General features: G+C 34.9%; 1 protein-coding gene and 2 long non-coding RNA genes across 4 annotated transcripts; 1 reads left to right on the forward strand and 2 right to left on the reverse strand.

Moving 5' to 3' along the window:
* The first annotated feature begins 6,185 nt into the window (after positions 1–6,185).
* LOC141617639 (fumarylacetoacetase-like) lies at positions 6,186–10,047 on the forward strand. 2 transcript variants are annotated; one of them, XM_074434812.1, is made up of 5 exons: positions 6,186–6,436; positions 7,917–8,911; positions 8,987–9,061; positions 9,351–9,426; positions 9,599–10,047. In XM_074434812.1, the coding sequence occupies exons 2-5, from the start codon at positions 8,877–8,879 to the stop codon at positions 9,671–9,673; spliced, it is 261 nt and encodes an 86-aa protein (XP_074290913.1). In that variant the 5' UTR covers positions 6,186–6,436; positions 7,917–8,876; the 3' UTR covers positions 9,674–10,047. The 2 variants fall into 2 exon arrangements, with proteins under 2 accessions (XP_074290913.1, XP_074290912.1); XM_074434811.1 differs by having other exon boundaries at positions 6,191–6,436; positions 9,595–10,004.
* Positions 10,048–10,865: 818 nt separating this feature from the next.
* LOC141617641 (uncharacterized) lies at positions 10,866–12,056 on the reverse strand. The gene is made up of 2 exons (XR_012531159.1): positions 11,862–12,056; positions 10,866–11,757 (listed from the first exon to the last, which is right to left on the reverse strand). It is a non-coding gene; the product is annotated as an uncharacterized LOC141617641 (long non-coding RNA).
* A 1,396-nt stretch (positions 12,057–13,452) lies between these two features.
* Positions 13,453–14,478, reverse strand: LOC141621968 (uncharacterized). The gene is made up of 2 exons (XR_012532809.1): positions 14,375–14,478; positions 13,453–13,761 (listed from the first exon to the last, which is right to left on the reverse strand). It is a non-coding gene; the product is annotated as an uncharacterized LOC141621968 (long non-coding RNA).
* Positions 14,479–19,454: the final 4,976 nt, after the last annotated feature.

Consider the following 19,454-nt stretch of genomic DNA (forward strand, 5'->3'; position numbering starts at 1 on the left):
GATCCTCTCCTCGATCTCCCTTGAGAGATCCACCATTCTCTCGGCTTGACCCGCTCTCAGATACACTTCCTTGAGATCAGTAGCAACCCCAGCCGACATACGACTCACAATCTTAGCAGACAAACCCCTCTCAAAACGGAGAGCCAAACCTCTTTGTCCGAGCTGTAAATCTTCCACATAACGAGATAGCTCCATAAAACGATGATAGTAATCGGTGATCTGTCATCTCCTCGACATAGTGAAAGATTCAAAGTCGGATCTCATCTTGTGTCGGATATGCTAAAGCACAAACCGCTCTCTCATAGCACTCTTCAATCCGGACCACGGAATAGCCCCTTCCTCCCCGGTAGTAAGCTCTAGCATCATCCTTGACGTTCGCCACCAAACCGCAGCTTCTCCTCTTAGGTAGTATACAACCTGTTCAACAATCATATCCTCGGGGCACTTAACCATTTCCATGAGAGCTTCAATCTCACGGTGCCACTTCTCGAGCAGCTTTGGTTCGCCTACCCCGTCATATGTGGGAGGGTGGAAACGAGCAATGTTGATGCTAAGCTGGGTTGCATCCATCGTCTTCTCGTTTCCTTTCCCCACATTTTTGAGAGCTTCAAGGAGAGCCTCTTGTTGCTCAATCATGCGAGCAATCTCATCAATAGACATCTCCGAAGCTTGGATCGGGCGGGAGTTTTTTTGGGCGGCATTTTGAGCTGATAAGAAAGAAAGAAACGTAAACACATGCTCAAAATTTAACATCCCTCCGCCGTAAGAACACTCGGCCGAGTGTACCTCATACTCGGTCGAGTATTGATAACTCGGTCTAGTACCTTTGCAGATACTCGGTCGAGTATCGACTCCAGAGACAAACGCCAAAACAACAAAACGAACACTCGGTCGAGTGTAACAACACTCGGCCGAGTGGCCTATACTCGGTCGAGTACACTCTCATACTCGGTCGAGTGATCACAAACAGTAGCAACTGCTACTTCTTATCAAACAACACTCGGTCGAGGCTTGTCCACTCGGCCGAGTAGACCATACTCGGTCGAGTGTCTACCCTGCTCAGCCGAGTTACGCTATAAAAAGATTTACAGATTACAATTTCCCTATCATGCTCACTATTCCGCAGCAAATACTTCAGGGTTTTAAAACCATGTTATAATCACGTCAGCATGCAATGCTTATATCAAAACTTTAGCACCATAATGCATATATTAAAACTTTCACACCATTGTAACCATATCAACATCCAATTTGCACATACGCTAGATCCAACGTTGAAATCACAACCCGTTTCACCAATTATTTCTCCCATCACAACAGTTAAGAATTTCATCACACATATATACAACTATCGACTTTTACCAACATGTATTTTCACATACGTGCACATACAAGGCCTAGTCCTCACCACACTTTTCCCCAAGTTACCGGCTCGAGTTAGTAAGGGCCAAGGTGCGACTCCGGGACGTCTCCCGAGTCTTTGCGGTAGCTCCAAACAACTCTCCCCGGGTTCATTTTAGTTAGACTCCCTAGGTTCATTAAATTCATTTGTTTAGGTGCCGGAATCTTTCTACGATACCACTTTGTAACACCCCTCATACCAAGGTGCCTTACCAGGACCACCCTACCATGAGAGTGCGTTACCATCTCGGTTGCCCGAGGATAGTACATATCAAAAGCGTCCAAACTGAGCACATTTATTAAAGTAATGTAACAAAAGCAAAGTTTACAATATCCGAAACCAAATACTGTTTAATGAACTACAACTTCAAAGTCTTAATAATAAAAGAAAACTCGCTAAGAACTCGCATGTGATGCTATGACTCGTGGTGGCAATTCTCCCAAGGTAATCCCCAAGCTCTCACTAGCAAAACTCGTCAAGCCCGCTCACCATCCCCGAATGGATCACCGCAGATTCCACAAACAACAACGGGTCAGATTATGCAACAAACAAGACAAACAAATACAATACTCGCCCCGATCATCGTCAACTCCCAATCACCCTGTCTCACATAGTAACCGACTACACACTAAAGTGTGTAGCCCCGCTGATTACCCATCGCAAAGGTAATCTCGCCGCTGGGTGACCGCAACCGATCCCACCTAGTCCGGCTCCTCACGAGCGACAACGATCCCTGTCCCTTAATCTGCACATCCCCTCCCGTGGCGGGTTCCACGGAGGGCGAACTAGGGTGTGAAGCCACTCCCGCAAGTGACTCCACCAAAATCACAAACACATGACATTACTGTCACCTCAATCCCCTCACACCAACACTGTCACAACAATCTCCATATTACGATGATCAACAGAGAACGATAATTACAACAACATGTCATGTAAAGCACAGTAAACTGAGTAGGGAAACCCTACCTTAGCAATCACAGCAGTAAGCAACACGGACAATCAAAAAGGCTCCTCTACGAAGTCTTCTCCTATACAAAGATCATACAACACAATTACACTTTGAACAATTCCCAACATCCCCTTCCATATAAATGTATAGCAACCCGAAACGATGCAATAATTACAAAGATTTACTTACCAACAGTGCAACAAGAACTTATACGCAAGAATCACCGCAATTATCCACACAAAGATGCTACGAAATGCTCAAGGGAATGATTAGGGAATGATTTGGGTATGATTAGGGTAACGTAGAAATGATGACGCTGTGAAAAGTGATATTAGAAACTGACGCGGAAATATAAAATACTCTAATCACTCCTTAATCAAACCGTCGAAATATAACTTCGCCAAACCGGACACTCGGTCGAGTGCAACAACACTCGGCCGAGTGTCCAATACTCGGTCGAGTATTCGCTATACTCGGCTGAGTATTCCTCGGCAGAACCGAAATAACACGCACTAAGAGCACTACTCGGCCGAGTAGGCTCTACTCGGTCGAGTAGGCTCCAAAGAAGATCCGTATTGTTACAGTTATTATTTTTTTTGTTGTTTTTTTTCTCCTTATATCGTCTTGCTATATAATATTGTTTCAAATTTGTGAGTTTTTTATTTTAATCTTAGATCTACTAAAATAGATCAATTTTCATTGACCCGTTTATTTTTTTCATTTCCGTTTTGTTTTTTGTTTTTTTCAATTTTGATGTTTTGGTCTTTTTTTTTCCGGTTATTGACATTCTTACAAATTATAGTTTGATTTTAGTACTAAATCTATTAGTTATGAAATCTCATTTTTTACTTTTTTCTTGTTGATATCACTTTGTTAATATCCGTCTTGTTATATATATTGTGTGATTTAAAATCTATTAAAATTACTTTATCGGTTTAAGTTACACTTTTTTCCGTTAAAATCACACTTTTTCGGTTAAAATTACACTTTTTCGATTAAAATTACACTTTTTACCGTTAAAATTACACTTTTTTTGGTTAAAATCACAGTTTTTTTCCTGTTAAAAGTACACTTTTTTCCGTTAAAATTACACTTTTTTCTGTTAAAATTAAAATTTTTTTCCGGTTAAAATTACAATATTTTCTTTTAAAATTACACTTTTTTCTGTTAAAATTACACTTTTTTCCTTTAAAATTACACTTATCTTCATTAAAGTTACATCTATCTCTATTATTAAAGTTACACTTATCTCTACTAACGTTACCTTCTCAATGACAAAAGTTACGTTTTTGGACTAAAGTTAGAACAATTTGGACTGAATTTACACAAATTTGGACTAAAATTACACAATTTGGACTAAAATTACACAATTTGGACTAAAGATACACAAATTTGGACTATAGTTATACAATTTGGATTAAAATTACACTTTTATGGACTAAAATTACACTTTTATGGACTAAAATTACACTTTCGTAGACTAAAATTACACTTTTGTAGACTAAAGTTATACATTTGTGGATTAAAGTTACACATATGTAGACTAAAATTACACTTTTTTGGACTAAAATTATACTTTTGTGGACTAAAATTACACTCATAAAATGATAAAAGATACACACACTATCAATTTACTAAGTTACACTTTAGTAGACAATGATTGAAATTGCACAATCTCAATGACTCAAAATAAATGAATTGTGTAACTTTAGTTCAAATTGTGTAATTTTACTCTAAATTTAGTCGTAAATAGTGTATTATTAGTTCAAAATTATTCGTAAATAGTGTATTTTCAGTCCAAAATTGTATTTTTAGTCCAAATTTAGTCGTAAATAGTGTATTTTTAGTCCAATTTTTGTATTTTCAGTCCAAAATTGTATAATTTTAGTCCAAATTTAGTTGTAAATATTGTATTCAATTCAGTCGTAAATAACTCCATTAGTTAGTCCAAAAAGTCCAAATTAGTTAGTCCATATTGTCCAAATTAGTTAGTCTCAATTGTCCAAATAGTCCAAATTAGTCTGTCTAACTTTACTCCAAGAGTGTAACTTTAGTTATTAATAGAGATAAGTGTAATTTTAACAGGAAAAAGTGTAATTTTAACCGAAAAAGGTGTAATTTTAAAGTAAAAAAGTGTAATTTTAAAGGAAAAAAATGTAATTCTAACAAGAAAAAGTGTAATTTTAAAGGAAAAAAGTGTAATTTTAACAGGAAAAAGTGTAATTTTAAAGGAAAAAGTGTAATTTTAACAGAATTGAGTGTAATTTTAACAGAAAAAGTGTAATTGTAACAAGAAAAAGTGTAATTGTAACAGAAATTCTGTAATTGTAACAAGAAAAAGTGTAATGTAACAAAAAAAAGTGTAATTTTAACAGGAAAAAGTGTAATTGTAATAGATTTGAGTGAATTTTTAACAGAAAAAGTGTAATTGTAACAAAAAAAAAGTGTAATTGTAACAAAAATAAGTGTAATTGTAATAGAAAAAGTCTAATTTTAACAGGAAAAAGTGTAATTATAACAGAAATAAGTGTAATTTTAATAAAAAAAAGTGTAATTTTAACCAAAAAAAGTGTAATTGTAACAGAAAATAATAGTATAACACCCACAACATTAAAATAATAAAAAACCAAAATGAAAACCAAGAATACTAGATCTAAAATAATAAAAAAATGAAATAAAAAGTAGATGAAAATAAATGAAAAAACCAACCAAAATCTTAAATACAACCGTTCACAAAACGGAATTTATACTAAAAAATCAAAAAGAAAAAACCCGAAATAAACAAGATTTCAATGGTGGATGAGGTTTTAATAATAACAATGAAATAAACAAGATCTAAACGATTTTAATAATAACAATGAAAAAACCGAAATAATAACAATGAAATCTCAGAAATAATAACAACCGTTTAAGATCTAAATGGTTGTATGCAATGAGATTTTAAAATAACAATGAATAAACGAAATCTCAGAAATAAAAACGAAATCTTAGCAGAAATAAAAACGAAATCTGATAAAAACGAAATAAAAAAACGAAAAAAAAAAAAAACACAACAATCTGAGACGATGATGGCGTGAGACGAAATCTGAGACGAGATTTGAAAGATATGGGGTTGGTGGGGGATGAGTAGATCTGGAAAAAGGGAGGGTAAGCGGTGGTGAGGCAGGCGTGAGGGCGGGGGGTGGTTGTCGGCAGTTGTGGCGTGTCGGAGAGGGTCGTTGGTGGTGGTGGTGTGTGGTTGTGCGTGGCTGTGTGGAGGTGGTGGTGGATGCGTGGCTGTGTGGAGGTGGAGGTGGTTGATGGAGGAGGTCGTAGTTGGTGGTCGTGGGGCAGATTTGTGGGTGAGGGTGAGGGTCGTGGCTGTGTGGAGGAGGTCATGGGGGGTGGTGGATGTGGGGCCATAAGTGGTGGTGGTGGTCGGGTGGTTGTCGGGGCGGCAGGGTGAGGGATCCACGGAGGAAGTTTTTTTTTTTTTTTTTTTTTTTTTTTTTTCGATTTGTTTTTCATTTGGTTTTGGTTTTGGTTTTTTTTTGGTTTGGTGATGAGAGGAAGAGAGGATGAGAGATGTGGTTTTGTTTTTGGAATGAATGAAAGAGAGATGAGTGAATGGATGATAAGAATAAGATTAGAATGAGGAGGAGATTAGGAATGATTAGGGAGGAAGATTAGCTAGATGCATTTCTAGCCCTCCATTGAGATACAATCTCCTCCCTCCATCCCCTTCATCCTAAGGCCCTTAGAAGGACTTAAGGACTCAATAGATGTAAGGGACTTAGGAGAACTTCACACTATATATATATATATATATATATATATATGGGGCGAGTTCAGGTACGAACTTGACTTCAATACGAACTGTACGAACTCAGCAATTAAAGTCATCCTCAAGCGCGTTTTCTTATTTCTCTACCCAGCGAAAACAATTCTGACTCCCTCCCACCACAACCCCACCATGAACACTGAACTTCGCCTCGCCTCCCACCACTTCCACTGCAACCGCCACTTCCTCTGCCGCTTCTACCACCTATATTCTCGTCGATAACCCTTTCCAATTACGGATTTCAGTCTATTATAGCAAAAAGGTTAGCTTCAATTCTTATTTTAATCTTTGAAGATTTGTTTGGTATTCTGAATCTAATCAATGGTAAAGATTTAAGAAGTAGTTTTATGGGGAAACATAAGATTATAATCAAAAAAATTGATCTTTAGGTGAATTTTAATTAAAAATTAGGGTTTATAAAAAAATGATCTTTAGGTGTGAACAAAATTGGAATTTGGCCTTATGTTCATTGATTGATTATTGTGTGTTGGTGATATGGTCAATATAGATAGATAGAGTTTGGAGTTGTGTATGTGCGATGGATATTTTTGTGAGTCATAGATGATTTCATTATTTTGTTACTGATTACTTTTTTAATTGTTCACTTAATTTGACATTTGATTTCTATTCTGATAATTTATGCTGGCAATATGGTGAATATAGATTAGTAGAGCGTGGAAATGTCCATGTGCGATTGATTTTATTCATTAATCGCTTAATTTGGCCTTTGTTTGCTACTTGATTATTTTGAACTGATTAGTTTTTTTACTGTCTGCTAGTTTGGTCGTTTTTACTTATTTGATGATTCGTATTGATAATATGTAGATGGTTAAAGTGAGGAAAACGGGAGTACCAATACACTTGTGTATCCAGTAGTAATATCATATGTATCGGGTAGGAATACCATGTGTATCTGGTAGAAATATCAACTCCCATGATTATGTACTGAAAAAAGCTTGTTTTTTCCAACAAATGGAGCAAAGAAACCATAAAAATGCAAACCCCATTGCTAGAAACACTGCTACTGAACAACCTGCACCCACATTCCAATAACATTAATTAAAATTAATTAATTAACTAATTAAATAAATACCCAATTAATAAAAATTAATTTTAGAAAGTGAGTTACTTGGAGTGGATGATAAGGAAGCTGCCATCCATGAATAAGTAAAAGTCTTGCACATGAATTAGACCATGAAAGCATTTGGTGGAAGAGGAGTTTAGACATCAGTTAACTTTCCCTGCATTTTATTTTATAAGTTGCTGAATATCCATCCAATGATAACTGGGTTTGAATGACAATATCCTAAGATGTTTCATGTAGCCAAAGAAAGCATGATATAAGTTATAACTGGGTTATGTCACAGATGATGTCGCTAATACAGGTTCAAGTGGCTGTCGGGGCTGGTTGTGGGGTTAGTTCAGTGATTGTGGTGCTGCAGTAGGTGTGGTGTTGGTGGCCAGTTTAGTAGTCGTAGTTGATCTTTAGATCGTGGATGCACGAAAAAACCAATCCGGATACACATGGTATTACTACTGGATACACAAATCGATTTGTGTATCCAGTAGTAATATCATGTGTATCGGGTAGGAATACCATGTGTATCTGGTAGAAATAGCATGTGTATCCGGTGGTAATACCATGTGTACCTATTGTATCTGGTACTTTTTAAGACGTCTTCCATGGTTTATTTTCCAACTTGCTATATGTTAACCCGTTTATCCGTCTTTGTGAATGCTAGATAAATGTAAAGTGCAAATACGAAGGCAACTATGTATTCTTCCTCTTGGCTTGTCGACGATACGGAATAGTAAAGGTGACCTCCATGCTTATTCAAAACCTATTCGAACTAGAAAAAGATACATGTGCCCTACTGAAAACTGTTCTAGCTTTCAATATATAAGCACAAAGTTTTGCACCTTTCATAACCTATTCAAACTGTTCTAGCTTTCAACTGTTCTAGCTTTCAATAAAAACTGACTTCAATTTCTTTATGAACTTTTGTATAGCTTATTTGTAAGTTCTAGTCCTCCTTGTATATTTTGACTTCCAAAAAGCGCTCTATCTCAATCGGAAAACACCTTTCATAATACTCTGCTCCTCCAAAAGCGTACTGACATAGATTTTTCACTAATCACTACATATTGGCATACTGACATGTACTCTATACAACAAAGTTAACTGCATTCACTGTACAGTTCATATAGACTGAAAAAAATCTACAATTGGCTAAATGCGCAAAAATTCAGGTATAATCTTTGTCCCCATCAAGTCCAATTTTTAACTCTTCAAGCTTGAGAGTTTCTGGGAATTCCAAAGGGTAGTTCATGCTTTCACGGACAGCCTACAACAGAAAAGAGAAATCTAACAGCAGAAATACATGAAGATACTTAAACAGACAGCCTTAGTTGCCCATAGAGGATATGTTACCTCCACAGACATTTAAAACTCGAGCCTCTTAAGACCACTGATATATCCACTATTTAAGAAACAACTTGGTACAAAAGTTCTGCAGAACACCTCATCAACTGACAATTCTAAAAGTTTAGGAACATGATCCAAATGCTAACTATTTTCTGGCCCAGTATACTTGAGTGAGATAAGGCTTGATGCTGAGATCTTGAGATCAATATGGCTTTAGCTTATGCATTATTGCTAGGTTTATTGTGACCTTGTGAAAAGCAGTAGACGACCGACAATCATGGATTATTCTCAATACCCTATCAATCCCAACTGGTATGCTGTTTTTCTCGTATCCTTAGAGAAATAATGTTGACTGGATTATTCTCTGAGAACGTAAAACCATTTCAGGTTTCATCTTCATATTGCATATCATGGGAGTGCATCATCTGTGGTCATCTCAGGAACTGATATAGTGAGACCAAGGTTAGTAGCTTTTACATTATAGTTTTACTATTCGCCTTCGTGATAAACAATGATCGCTGAAATGATGTATTGCTAATGTAAACAAATGTATTTAAGAACTTCCCGCCATAATGTAGCTGTTGATTTTGCTTTTCTTACCGTAGAAGAAACAAATGATGACTGAGCTCCTAGTTTCCTACTAAAGTCATAGTCTCTGATACCTTAATGGAATATCTTGCATTTCTGTCATTTTGTGCTTTATTTACTTCTCATTGTGGTTAATTCAGTAAAGCGGTTTGTCTTTTTCTAGGGGACAAGCACCGCCAGCTGAGAAATCTTCACCGTACTTTGGCCGCTCGAGGAAATTGGACTTTGAGCTAGAAATGGTATAACTATGCTACCTTTCGCACATATCTTTATGCTATAATGCCAACAAAATGCAACTTCAAGTTTATAAGTTGTTTTAACCTATCATTTTGGATGCATAAGTATATGTAGACTGTATTCTTTCGGCTCACAAGCTTTACAAGTAAGGTTTGTCTGTTAACATTCAGGCAGCTATCCCAGGAAATGATCTCGGAACACCCATTGATGTCAATAATGCATCTGATCACATATTTGGACTTGTTTTGATGAATGACTGAAGTGGTACTTCTTTATAATCTTGGTACTATCCTCAAACGAGGAGGACAGGACGGGGAATGAGATCAAACGAGAGGGACAGGATGAGGAATGAGATTAAACAAGGGGGACAAATATCCTCAAGTAGATTTATGTATCTAGCAGGTTAAAAGAGCGTATCTAGCTAACTAGAGGTATGTATGTAATAATGTAAAGGAGTGTATTTAGCTAACTAAATGTATGTATCCAGAAATTTTAGGAAGAGTACCTAGCTACCTTGAGGTATGTATCTACCAACTTAAACAAGTGTATCTAACTTGCTAAAAGTTTGTATCTTGTTAAAGATGTGAATTGGAGCTGTAAAAAAACTAATTTCTTTGATAAAATGGTTATTGAATTTGAAAAGAATGGCAATAAAAAGAACTAATTTCTTTGATAAAATGATTTCGAAAAACAATTCTAACTACATGAATACAAGAATTATGATCATTTTTTTTATATAAAATGGTGATATTTTTCTCGTTTTAAATTAAAACCTTCTTAAAAAAACTTATTAATACATACTAGTAGTGTATCAAGCAAGGTAAAGACATGTATCTAACAATTTAAAGGTGGTATATCTAGTAAGGTGAAGCCATGTATCTAACAATTTAAATGTGTGTATCTAGCTTGCCAGAGATGTGCATCTAGAAAGGTAAAAGAGTGTATCTAGGAAGGTAAACAAGTGTATCTACCTTGCCACAGACGTGTATCTAGCAAGGTAAATGTATGTATCTAGCAAGGTGAAGAGGTGTATCTACCTTGCAAGTGAAGGTCAGCCAACAATTGTGTTTTGGATCCTTCAAAACGTTACTTTTACGTTGTTCTTATCCTATTTTACAAGTAGGAGCATAATATACTCTCGGTAGACGGTATATATATTTTGAGAAATAAAATAAAAGTAATTAATTTCACTTTTACTTTAACTTTAATATATACTCTTTCATTTAAGAAAGAATAAAATAAAGACGTGGATCAAAGACCAAATTCTTTGTAGTATTTGCTTGCAAAGACCTTCGGGATCATCTACCGAAATTTAAACCAGACAAACGAGAAAAAACATCATATTTATTCCAGAGCAGATAATTAAACTTGGTATTGATTTTTAGACTACCCCCTATCAGGACAAAAACATTCACGGGACACAGAACTTCTCGCATCAAACTGGACGCTGAGAATTGAATTGTTCGAGCATATTATAAGCCAAGCAATCTTGAGCTTTTGGCTCTCTATTGAGCAAAACAACATTATTTCATAATGGGAATCTAAACTTAAATTTACTACTACATATGTTAAAACTTGTCCTGCAACAAAAAAAAAAGGCGTCCCTAGAAGACCCTCAATCTAACCCAAAAATCGTCATTTAACATGCTTTGTTCTTTCAATCACAAATGAACAAGATCAGATAAAAACTCTGCCATAACCAAAATACACTTCCCTTGTCTATAATTAGATCATACTGTGATGACCTTTGCATCTGATTTCCTTGGAACTCAACACTAAACAAAGAGCCACTACTTCGGAACACCCTACAAGTCACTATCAGCCTGACCTAATAGTATCATATGCAGTTAGACTTGTTCATTGACTGACCCATCCATTGGACTTGGATACACATGTATCCGGTAGTAATACCATACGTATCAGGTAGTAATACTTTGTGCATCCGTACTCGTATTTTGTGTATCCACCAAACCCACCGCCACACCACTGACATCACAACCCATCGCCACACAGCTGCCACCACCAACCCCACCCCCACCATCAATGCAGATCACCACAACTCAACCAGGGACATATCCGAGCATAGAAAATGTCGCCGGAGAACAACAAACCACAGTTGTCCCCTATCTCGTTTCCTAGTCCTCTTCATTCCTCTCTCAAATTCCCTAACGCCTGCGCAAAACTCGCCCACGCTGACCACCGTCGTCTCCCCAATTTTCATATCCACAACTACTTGACGCCGTGTATAAATTGAGCACCACCGTCGCAGTTGTCGATGGCCTCCAATTTTCCCGTCGCAGCCTAATTTAGACCTCAACCCAACCCTTGTGAATCTACGATCCCAACAATTATGCCATCATAGACCCAAATAGACATAAAAATCGAAATCTAATAACCAGATCTATAGGAGAATGATGCTAGGATACGAAAATATTACCGTCGAGGCTTCGTCGGCATCAGGAAATCCAGCGCCGGAGTTCCGGTGGTCGTCGGTGGGAGTAGGGTGCGTGGGAGAGGAGGAGATTGATTGAGATGAGGAATTAGAAAGGCCAGGCATAGGTGATGTCAGTAGGTATGGAGACTAAGTAGGATCGTTAGTTTATTTTGTTGACTTGACTACTAGTTCGTACGGTTCGCACCTTAATTTAGTTCGTACGGGATCTTGATTCATATATATATATATGTATATATATATATATATATAGAGGCCGGATCCGGTGAGGCACCTCATTATGGCGAGGCGGCCGGTCTCACCAAATTCCTCATTATGGTGAGGCAAGATCCGGTGAGTCCACCTATATATTTGAGTCCATGAGTCCATAAAACAATATCACGCACTATACAATACAATATCACGAATTTTTTTTTTTCAAATTTTTTTTTCAAATTTTTTTTTTCGAATTTTTTTTTTTCAAATTTTTTTTTTCAAATTTTTTTTTTGAGAAAAAAGGTTTTTTTTTTTTTTTTTTTTTTTTTTTTTTGAATCTCATACCTATTTTGTGAATCTCATACCTTATTCAGTGAATCTTTAAGGCTTGTTTTGTGAAACTTGATCATCATAATTGGTTAAAATCACCTATTTCGCTCTTTTCTTTATTAGGTGAATCTCTGGACTTTGTTTTGTGAATCTTTAACCACATTCGGTGAATCTTAACTTGTTTTTGTGAAACTTGGTAATCATAAGTGGTTAAAATCACGTTTTTTCCTCTTTTCCTTATTTTGTGAATCTCATACCTTAGTCAGTGAATCTCAAGACTTGTTTTGTGAAACTTGATCATCATAAGTGGTTAAAAATCACCTATTTTGCCCTTTTCTTTATTAGGTGAATCTCAGACTTTGTTTTGTGAATCTCAGACCTTGTTCGGTGAATCTTAGAGTTTATTTTGTGAAACATGGTCATCATAAGTGGTTAAAATCACGTTTTTTGCTCTTTTCCTTATTTGGTGAATCTCAGACCTTATTTTGTGAATCTCATACTTTATTCAGTGAATCTTAAGGTTTGTTTTGTGAAACTTGATCATCATAAGTGGTTAAAATCACCTATTTTGCTCTTTTCTTTATTAGGTGAATCTCAGACTTTGTTTTGTGAATCTCAGACCTTGTTCAGTGAATCTTAGAGCTTGTTTTGTGAAACTTGGTCATCATTAGTGGTTAAAATCACGTTTCTTGCTCTTTTCCTTATTTGGTGAATCTCAAGCCTTATTTTGTGAATCTCATACCTTATTCAGTGAATCTTAAGGCTTGTTTTGTGAAATTTGATCATCATGAGTGGTTAAAATCATCTATTTTGCTCTTTTCTTTATTAGGTGAATCTGAGACTTTGTTTTGTGAATCTCATACCTTGTTCAGTGAATCGTAGAGCTTGTTTTGTGAAACTTGGTCATCATAAGTGGTTAAAATCACGTTTTTTGCTCTTTCCTTATTTGGTGAATCTCGGACTTTGTTTTGTGAATCTCAGACCTTGTTCACTGAATCTTAGAGGTTGTTTTGTCAGATTCAACGTCAAGTCGATCTCTTCGTATTGTCAAACCATAAATTCAACTTACATAAACCAATTATATATACATAAACTTCAGGTACACATCCCAATCCAAAATGAATAAGTACAAATAATAAAATTGAAAATACAATTAAAATAATAATTTTAAACAATAGCTATGCTGCTAAAATTTACTACTCATTCATCAACACACCACCAAGTGAGTAAATTAGTGCTCTTTTGTTTTGTGAAGCGTCTCGACGTACATGTTGTCACCAGAGTAAATCACACACTTTTCTACCCTTTGTAATGCAGCTTGACCCTTGATTATCAACATTACCCTTGCTTATCAACATTACTGTAAATCCAAGTGCAGATTATTAGAAGCAATGCTCAAAGACCAAAACTATCAATTACATATTCAAAGCAAAATTTCATTATCGGTAAGTATTGAATCGAATCGAGGAACATATTGAAAGTTTGAAACTAGATCTTCAACAAAAATAACATAACCATCTTAAAAGCAAAACTATCAACTACCAATTTTGTAAAATTCAAATCTTTCACAAATTTATACATTCAAGTGTATTAATCTTCAAAAGCAAAGTAATAATAATGCATAAAATAGCTACCCACACAAGATAACATAAATTGATTAGTAGTACTGTAAACTTACAAAGTAAATTGAAAGCCAGGGATACTAAAATATTAAGTGCTCAACAATCACAAATTCTTACTCCGAACGGTCTTAAAGTAAGACGTAGTCACAATTGATTTAAATACTGTTAAAATGAAAAGGGAATTGTGAAGAGTCCTAACTTAAGACCGTCTTAAGAAAGATCTATTGATGGAACAACACAAATTACACAGATCCGCCAACAAGCTTTCAATGACATTTATTCCTACATTACATTGAGCAAATTGTATTGGGAGAGGGTGAAATGACTGAAAGCTGGAACATAGTTGATTACCTCAATACTTTCATCATCAGAATCTTAGATGGCTTAACACCCTAGTCCACAAACTCGAACCCAACCATAGTACTATATACTGATCTATCCCCAATACTGTGCATTCGGAAAAGAATGACAGAAAATCAAAGTGTAAGCTTACATGAATGGAAGACCTTCACAATCATTCACCATTCTAAGAAGAAGAGGTGTCTTTCCTTTACCACCATCAGTTAAGAATAGATGCCTTCCTGTTCTCCCTAGAAACCATGAAGTTCGTCGTGCAAAAATTTCTAATGTGTGTAACCCACAGAACAAAGGGACCTGAAGATGAACAAAACCCTGTCAAGCCAACTTATCATAAAAGAAGAAGGGAATTGTCGAAGTAAGATAACCAGATGAGATTACCTGGTTGTGTGCCCTTGAACCAAGATGTGGTGAGGCGATTGTTATAAAATTCATTGGCTCCAAACCCGCAATTTTACCACTAAATTTCTGTTCATGAACTACTTGTTTTTGCATATCCCCCTCAATTTCTCCGTTTTCTTTGAAAGCTTTACTCACATAATTACTTTCATACAGTAGTGCAATTGCATATCTTGCAATCAAACCTCCTAGAGAATGGCCTATAAATGAAATCTTGCAAAGATGCGGATACCGCCTAATGACCGATATAACCGCAATCGATATCGAACTCGAATTTAATTCGGGTACCTTCACATTCAGTTACGCTACAGAGAAGATAATAAAAAGCTATATATGAGCCTATAACTGACCTCGTCTGCTAGACGTTCTCCCATTGTGTCAATTCCATCAAAGGTTGAAGTCGAAGTGTTCCGCTCACTGCCTGTACATTACTGAAGAAAAATAATCATATTCATAAACTTACACAACTAAGAATCTGACATTCATCATCAAAGCATCATATCAACGAATAAAAAGATAATGAATCACCCATTTCAAAGAAGAGAAAAGAAGAAAAATCATGAAATCAGTACTCCGTAGTATTAACTACCTTCTCTCAGTAACTCAACTCAGATTTTTTTTTTATTAGATGTTTAATGGTTAAAGTTTTGATCCTTTACTACTCCAATTATGATATCCAACTCAAAACGTTGAAATAGAATTCAATTTATATGTAAAATTTCAAATACAAAGAAACCCCCAAATTTCAATTGAAAATCATAAGAATTAATTTTGCAATTGCCGACAATAATTACTACTATAAAGATAGATAAAAAACTATTAAGGAATGAATCATACTCGATTGTGAGATGAAAGATCCTAATTTGCTAGGACTCAAAGCTATGTGATAATGGCGATCGAAAAGCTTCGAAAAGCTCTCTGATCATGGCGAAGATGTAGCTCAGCTCAAGGTTGAAGAGAGAGAAAGCGGACATGGTCAATGAACGAGTTAATGATTGAGTATGACGGAAATGTGTGTTTGTTAGAAAATTATACAGGGACACGTGGCAGCATCTGGAATATCTTTAGTTATTAGATCTGACGGTTTAGAAGGTGTCCAGCCGCCTCACCCTAAGAAGGGTGCCTCACATGATTCAATCTCTCTATATATATATATATATATATATATATATATATATATATATATATATATATGATCCTATTTCTATATATATATATATATATGTATATATATATATAGTGTAAAGATCATGTAAGTCCATGTCTTACATGTGAGTCCATAAGTCCTCCTCCAAGCCATTGGATGAGGAAGATGAATGGTTGAGATTAAAAGCTAAAAATGATGATTATTAGCCCAATTAACACTCTATCTCTCTACTCAACCTAATCAATTACTAACCCACTTAATCAATCCCTAATTTAATATATATACTATTTTTCAACCACTTCTCTCTCCATCTCCCACAATTTCATACCTCCTCTCCTCTCTCTAAAATTATAAACCCTAAAAAATTTACTCCTCTTCTTCCTCACCACCACCGAGACCCACCCACCCCCACCACCTCACGGCAACCTGCCCCACCACCCACCCCCACCCCCACCCCAGATCTGCCATCACCCCACCATTGACGACCCACACTCACCCACCCCACACCACACCGAAACCACCACCACACACACACACCGTACACCCACACTCACCACCACGCCCACACTCACGACAAAAACAACCAATATGTAACCACCCGCATGCCGCCTTGAGCCACCACAACCGTCTGCCTTCTCACGCCGCCATCTCACGCCTCCATTTCAGATTTCGGTTTTGTTGGTGGTTGTTATAGGGTGATGGCGGTGATTGTTGTTTTTTTTTTAAGATCTATTTTTTTTTTCAAGTTTTGATGGGAATGTTAGTCGATGATGGTGTTTTTGTTTTGTTTTTGTTTTTATTTTATTTTTCCTTTTCTTTTCCTTTTCCTTCCCCTCTCCCTTTTCAGATCTGGTCTCGTTTTTTTTTTTTTTTTCGTGTGTTGTTATTTTAGTTATTGTTTTTGAAATATAATTTTGATTTTAATTATTAGTTCTATAAAATGAGGAGAAAGATTTAAATAATTTTATGTTTATAAATTTTTTTTTCAAATCTCGTTTTATAATTATATTTTCAGATTTTGTATTTAAAATGTCTTATTGTTTAATGAGATTTTGTTTATGTTTATGTCTTTTTACATGCATTTTTTTTTATTTTGGGTGTTAGTATGACATTAGTTTTGATTTTGGGTGTCTTGTTACATATCATTTTTTTTTCGAGTAAAGTCGTGTTGGTGTTGTTGTGATGGTGAAGATTTGATTTTTTTTTTTAAAAAAAAAAACAAATGAAAAAGTTAGATCTAGTTTTAAAAGCTAGAATAACACTTTTTTCGGCTAAAATTACACTTTTTGTTGTTAGAATTACACTTTTTTCTGTTAGAATTACACTTTTTTTCATTAAAATTACACTTTTTTCCTTAAAATTATACTTTTTTTTTTGCTAGAATAACACTTTTTTTGGCTAAAATTACACTTTTTGTTGTTAGAATTACACTTTTTTCTGTTAAAATTACACTTTTCTTCATTAAAATTACACTTTTTTATGTTAAAATTATACTTTTTTTTGCTAGAATAACACTTTTTTCGGCTAAAATTACACTTTTTGTTGTTAGAATTATACTTTTTTTCCGTTAGAATTACACTTTTTTCTGTTAAAATTATACTTTTCTTCATTAAAATTACACTTTTTTCTGTTAAAATTACACTTTTCTCCATTAAAATTACACTTTTTGTTTTTGTTAAAATTATACTTTTTTCTGTTAGAATAACACTTTTTTCGGCTAAAATTACACTTTTTCTGCTAGAATTACACTTACTACTATTGGACTAATGTTACATTCTCCATGGACTTGGTCATATTCTCATATTCTCATTGGACTAATGTTACTCTCAATGGACTAAAATTACATTCTCGAAGTGGATTTGAAATTATACTTTTTCGGACTAAAATTACACTTTTCTGGACTAAAATTACATTCTCCTTGACTAAAAAATAACAATCTCATTGGACTGAAATTACACTTACCTGGACTAAAATAACACTTTTTGTTATTAAAATAACACTTGTAAAATGCTAAATTACAATAACTTGTGATAAAATGACAAAAATTCAAAATATTATTCGTTAAAATCACTCGGAAAAGATTGAAGTTAAACTTGTAAAACGCTAAATTCTCGAAAATATTCCTTAAAATTACACTTTTTGCTATTAGAATTACACTCGTAAAATCCTAAAATGTCGAAAACTTGTCTCGAAAAAAAAAACGAAAAAAATCGAAACAGGAAAAATGTTAACAAAATTTTCATAAACTTTGAAGTATAAGACAAAATATGGTGTTAATTGTGTATGATAATGAATTAGTGAATGTATTATTAAAACTAGAGAGAGAAGTGAATTCATTAGTGTTAAGTGTGTTTTTTGCTTTCAATCTCAACCTTCCACCATGCATGATCCAAGGGTTGTGGGAGGGACTTATGGACTAAAAAAAAAAGGGACTTAGAAGAACTTTGCTCTATATATATATATGTATAATATATACAACCTGGGTAAGATTAAAACTAAATAAGATGACAAATTCTGAAAAGTTTGCACAAGTCCGCACCATTGAATGCTTTAATTGTCTTGTATCAGTAATATTGCATGCTTTCTTATCTATGGTTGTCGATGTCATACTTATTATGGTGTTCCTACTATTTTGTTAATTTGAAACATTATTATTGTGAAACTTTATTTGTTAATATAAGAGCTAATAAGGCTCAATTGACGTTGCGCTTCAATTTCAATGGAGATTACGAGACATTACAAAGAATCGGTGATAATATTGTTTGTTGAAACAGGTAATCTCCTTTTTTTCGCTTTTATCCTGATTTTGTGAATATGTGAGGTTATTTTGTGAATCTAAGAGTGAATTTTGTAAAACGAGAAGTTATTTCGTGAATGTATGCTATAATATCCTCGAATTTGATCAAAATTTATCAATTTCGTCCTACTTATTATAGTGGTCTTTGATGTTGCAGTCTAACTCCCGATACTACGGCGACTCGATAAGAGTGCTATTGCAACAGGTATTCTGTTTTGTCCCTATTTTATGAATTTGAGACGTTATTTTGGTCTGGTTTTGTGAATCTGAGAAGTTTATTTGCGAATCTAGGAGCTAATTTTGTGCATCTGAGAGGTTATTTTGAAAATATAGACTAATATCCCGAAACTTGGTTTGTGACAGAGGAACTTAGATGCTAATATTGTGAAACTTGATTTGTGAATCTCCTATGTTGCTCTTTTTGGCAAAACTTACTAATTGAACCGAAGAAACATCAATCTTTTATGAATTTGAGATGTTATTTTTTTGAGATTGTTTTGCTATTCTCCTTATTTTGTGAATCAGATAGCTTATTTTGTGAATATAAGAGCTAATTATGTGAATTTGATAGGTTATTTAGTGAATATAGACTATAAGATTATGAAGTTTGGTTTGTGGCAGAGATTGTTTAACATTGTCTATTTTGTGAATCAGAGTGCTTATTTTGTAAATATAAGAGCTAATTATTTGAATCTAGTGGGTTATTTATTGAAATATAGACTATAAGATCC

This window comes from Silene latifolia, chromosome X (assembly GCF_048544455.1).
Source record: "Silene latifolia isolate original U9 population chromosome X, ASM4854445v1, whole genome shotgun sequence".
Classification (NCBI taxonomy): Eukaryota; Viridiplantae; Streptophyta; class Magnoliopsida; order Caryophyllales; family Caryophyllaceae; genus Silene; species Silene latifolia.

Bases quoted from the DNA above. Each gene is read 5' to 3' on its own strand.
- LOC141617639 (XM_074434811.1), top strand. From the start codon at position 8,877: ATGGATTATTCTCAATACCCTATCAATCCCAACTG. The intron at 9,062-9,350 runs GTTAGTAGCTTT...GTCTTTTTCTAG, and splicing joins ACTGATATAGTGAGACCAAG to GGGACAAGCACCGCCAGCTG. The intron at 9,427-9,594 runs GTATAACTATGC...GTTAACATTCAG, and splicing joins TGGACTTTGAGCTAGAAATG to GCAGCTATCCCAGGAAATGA.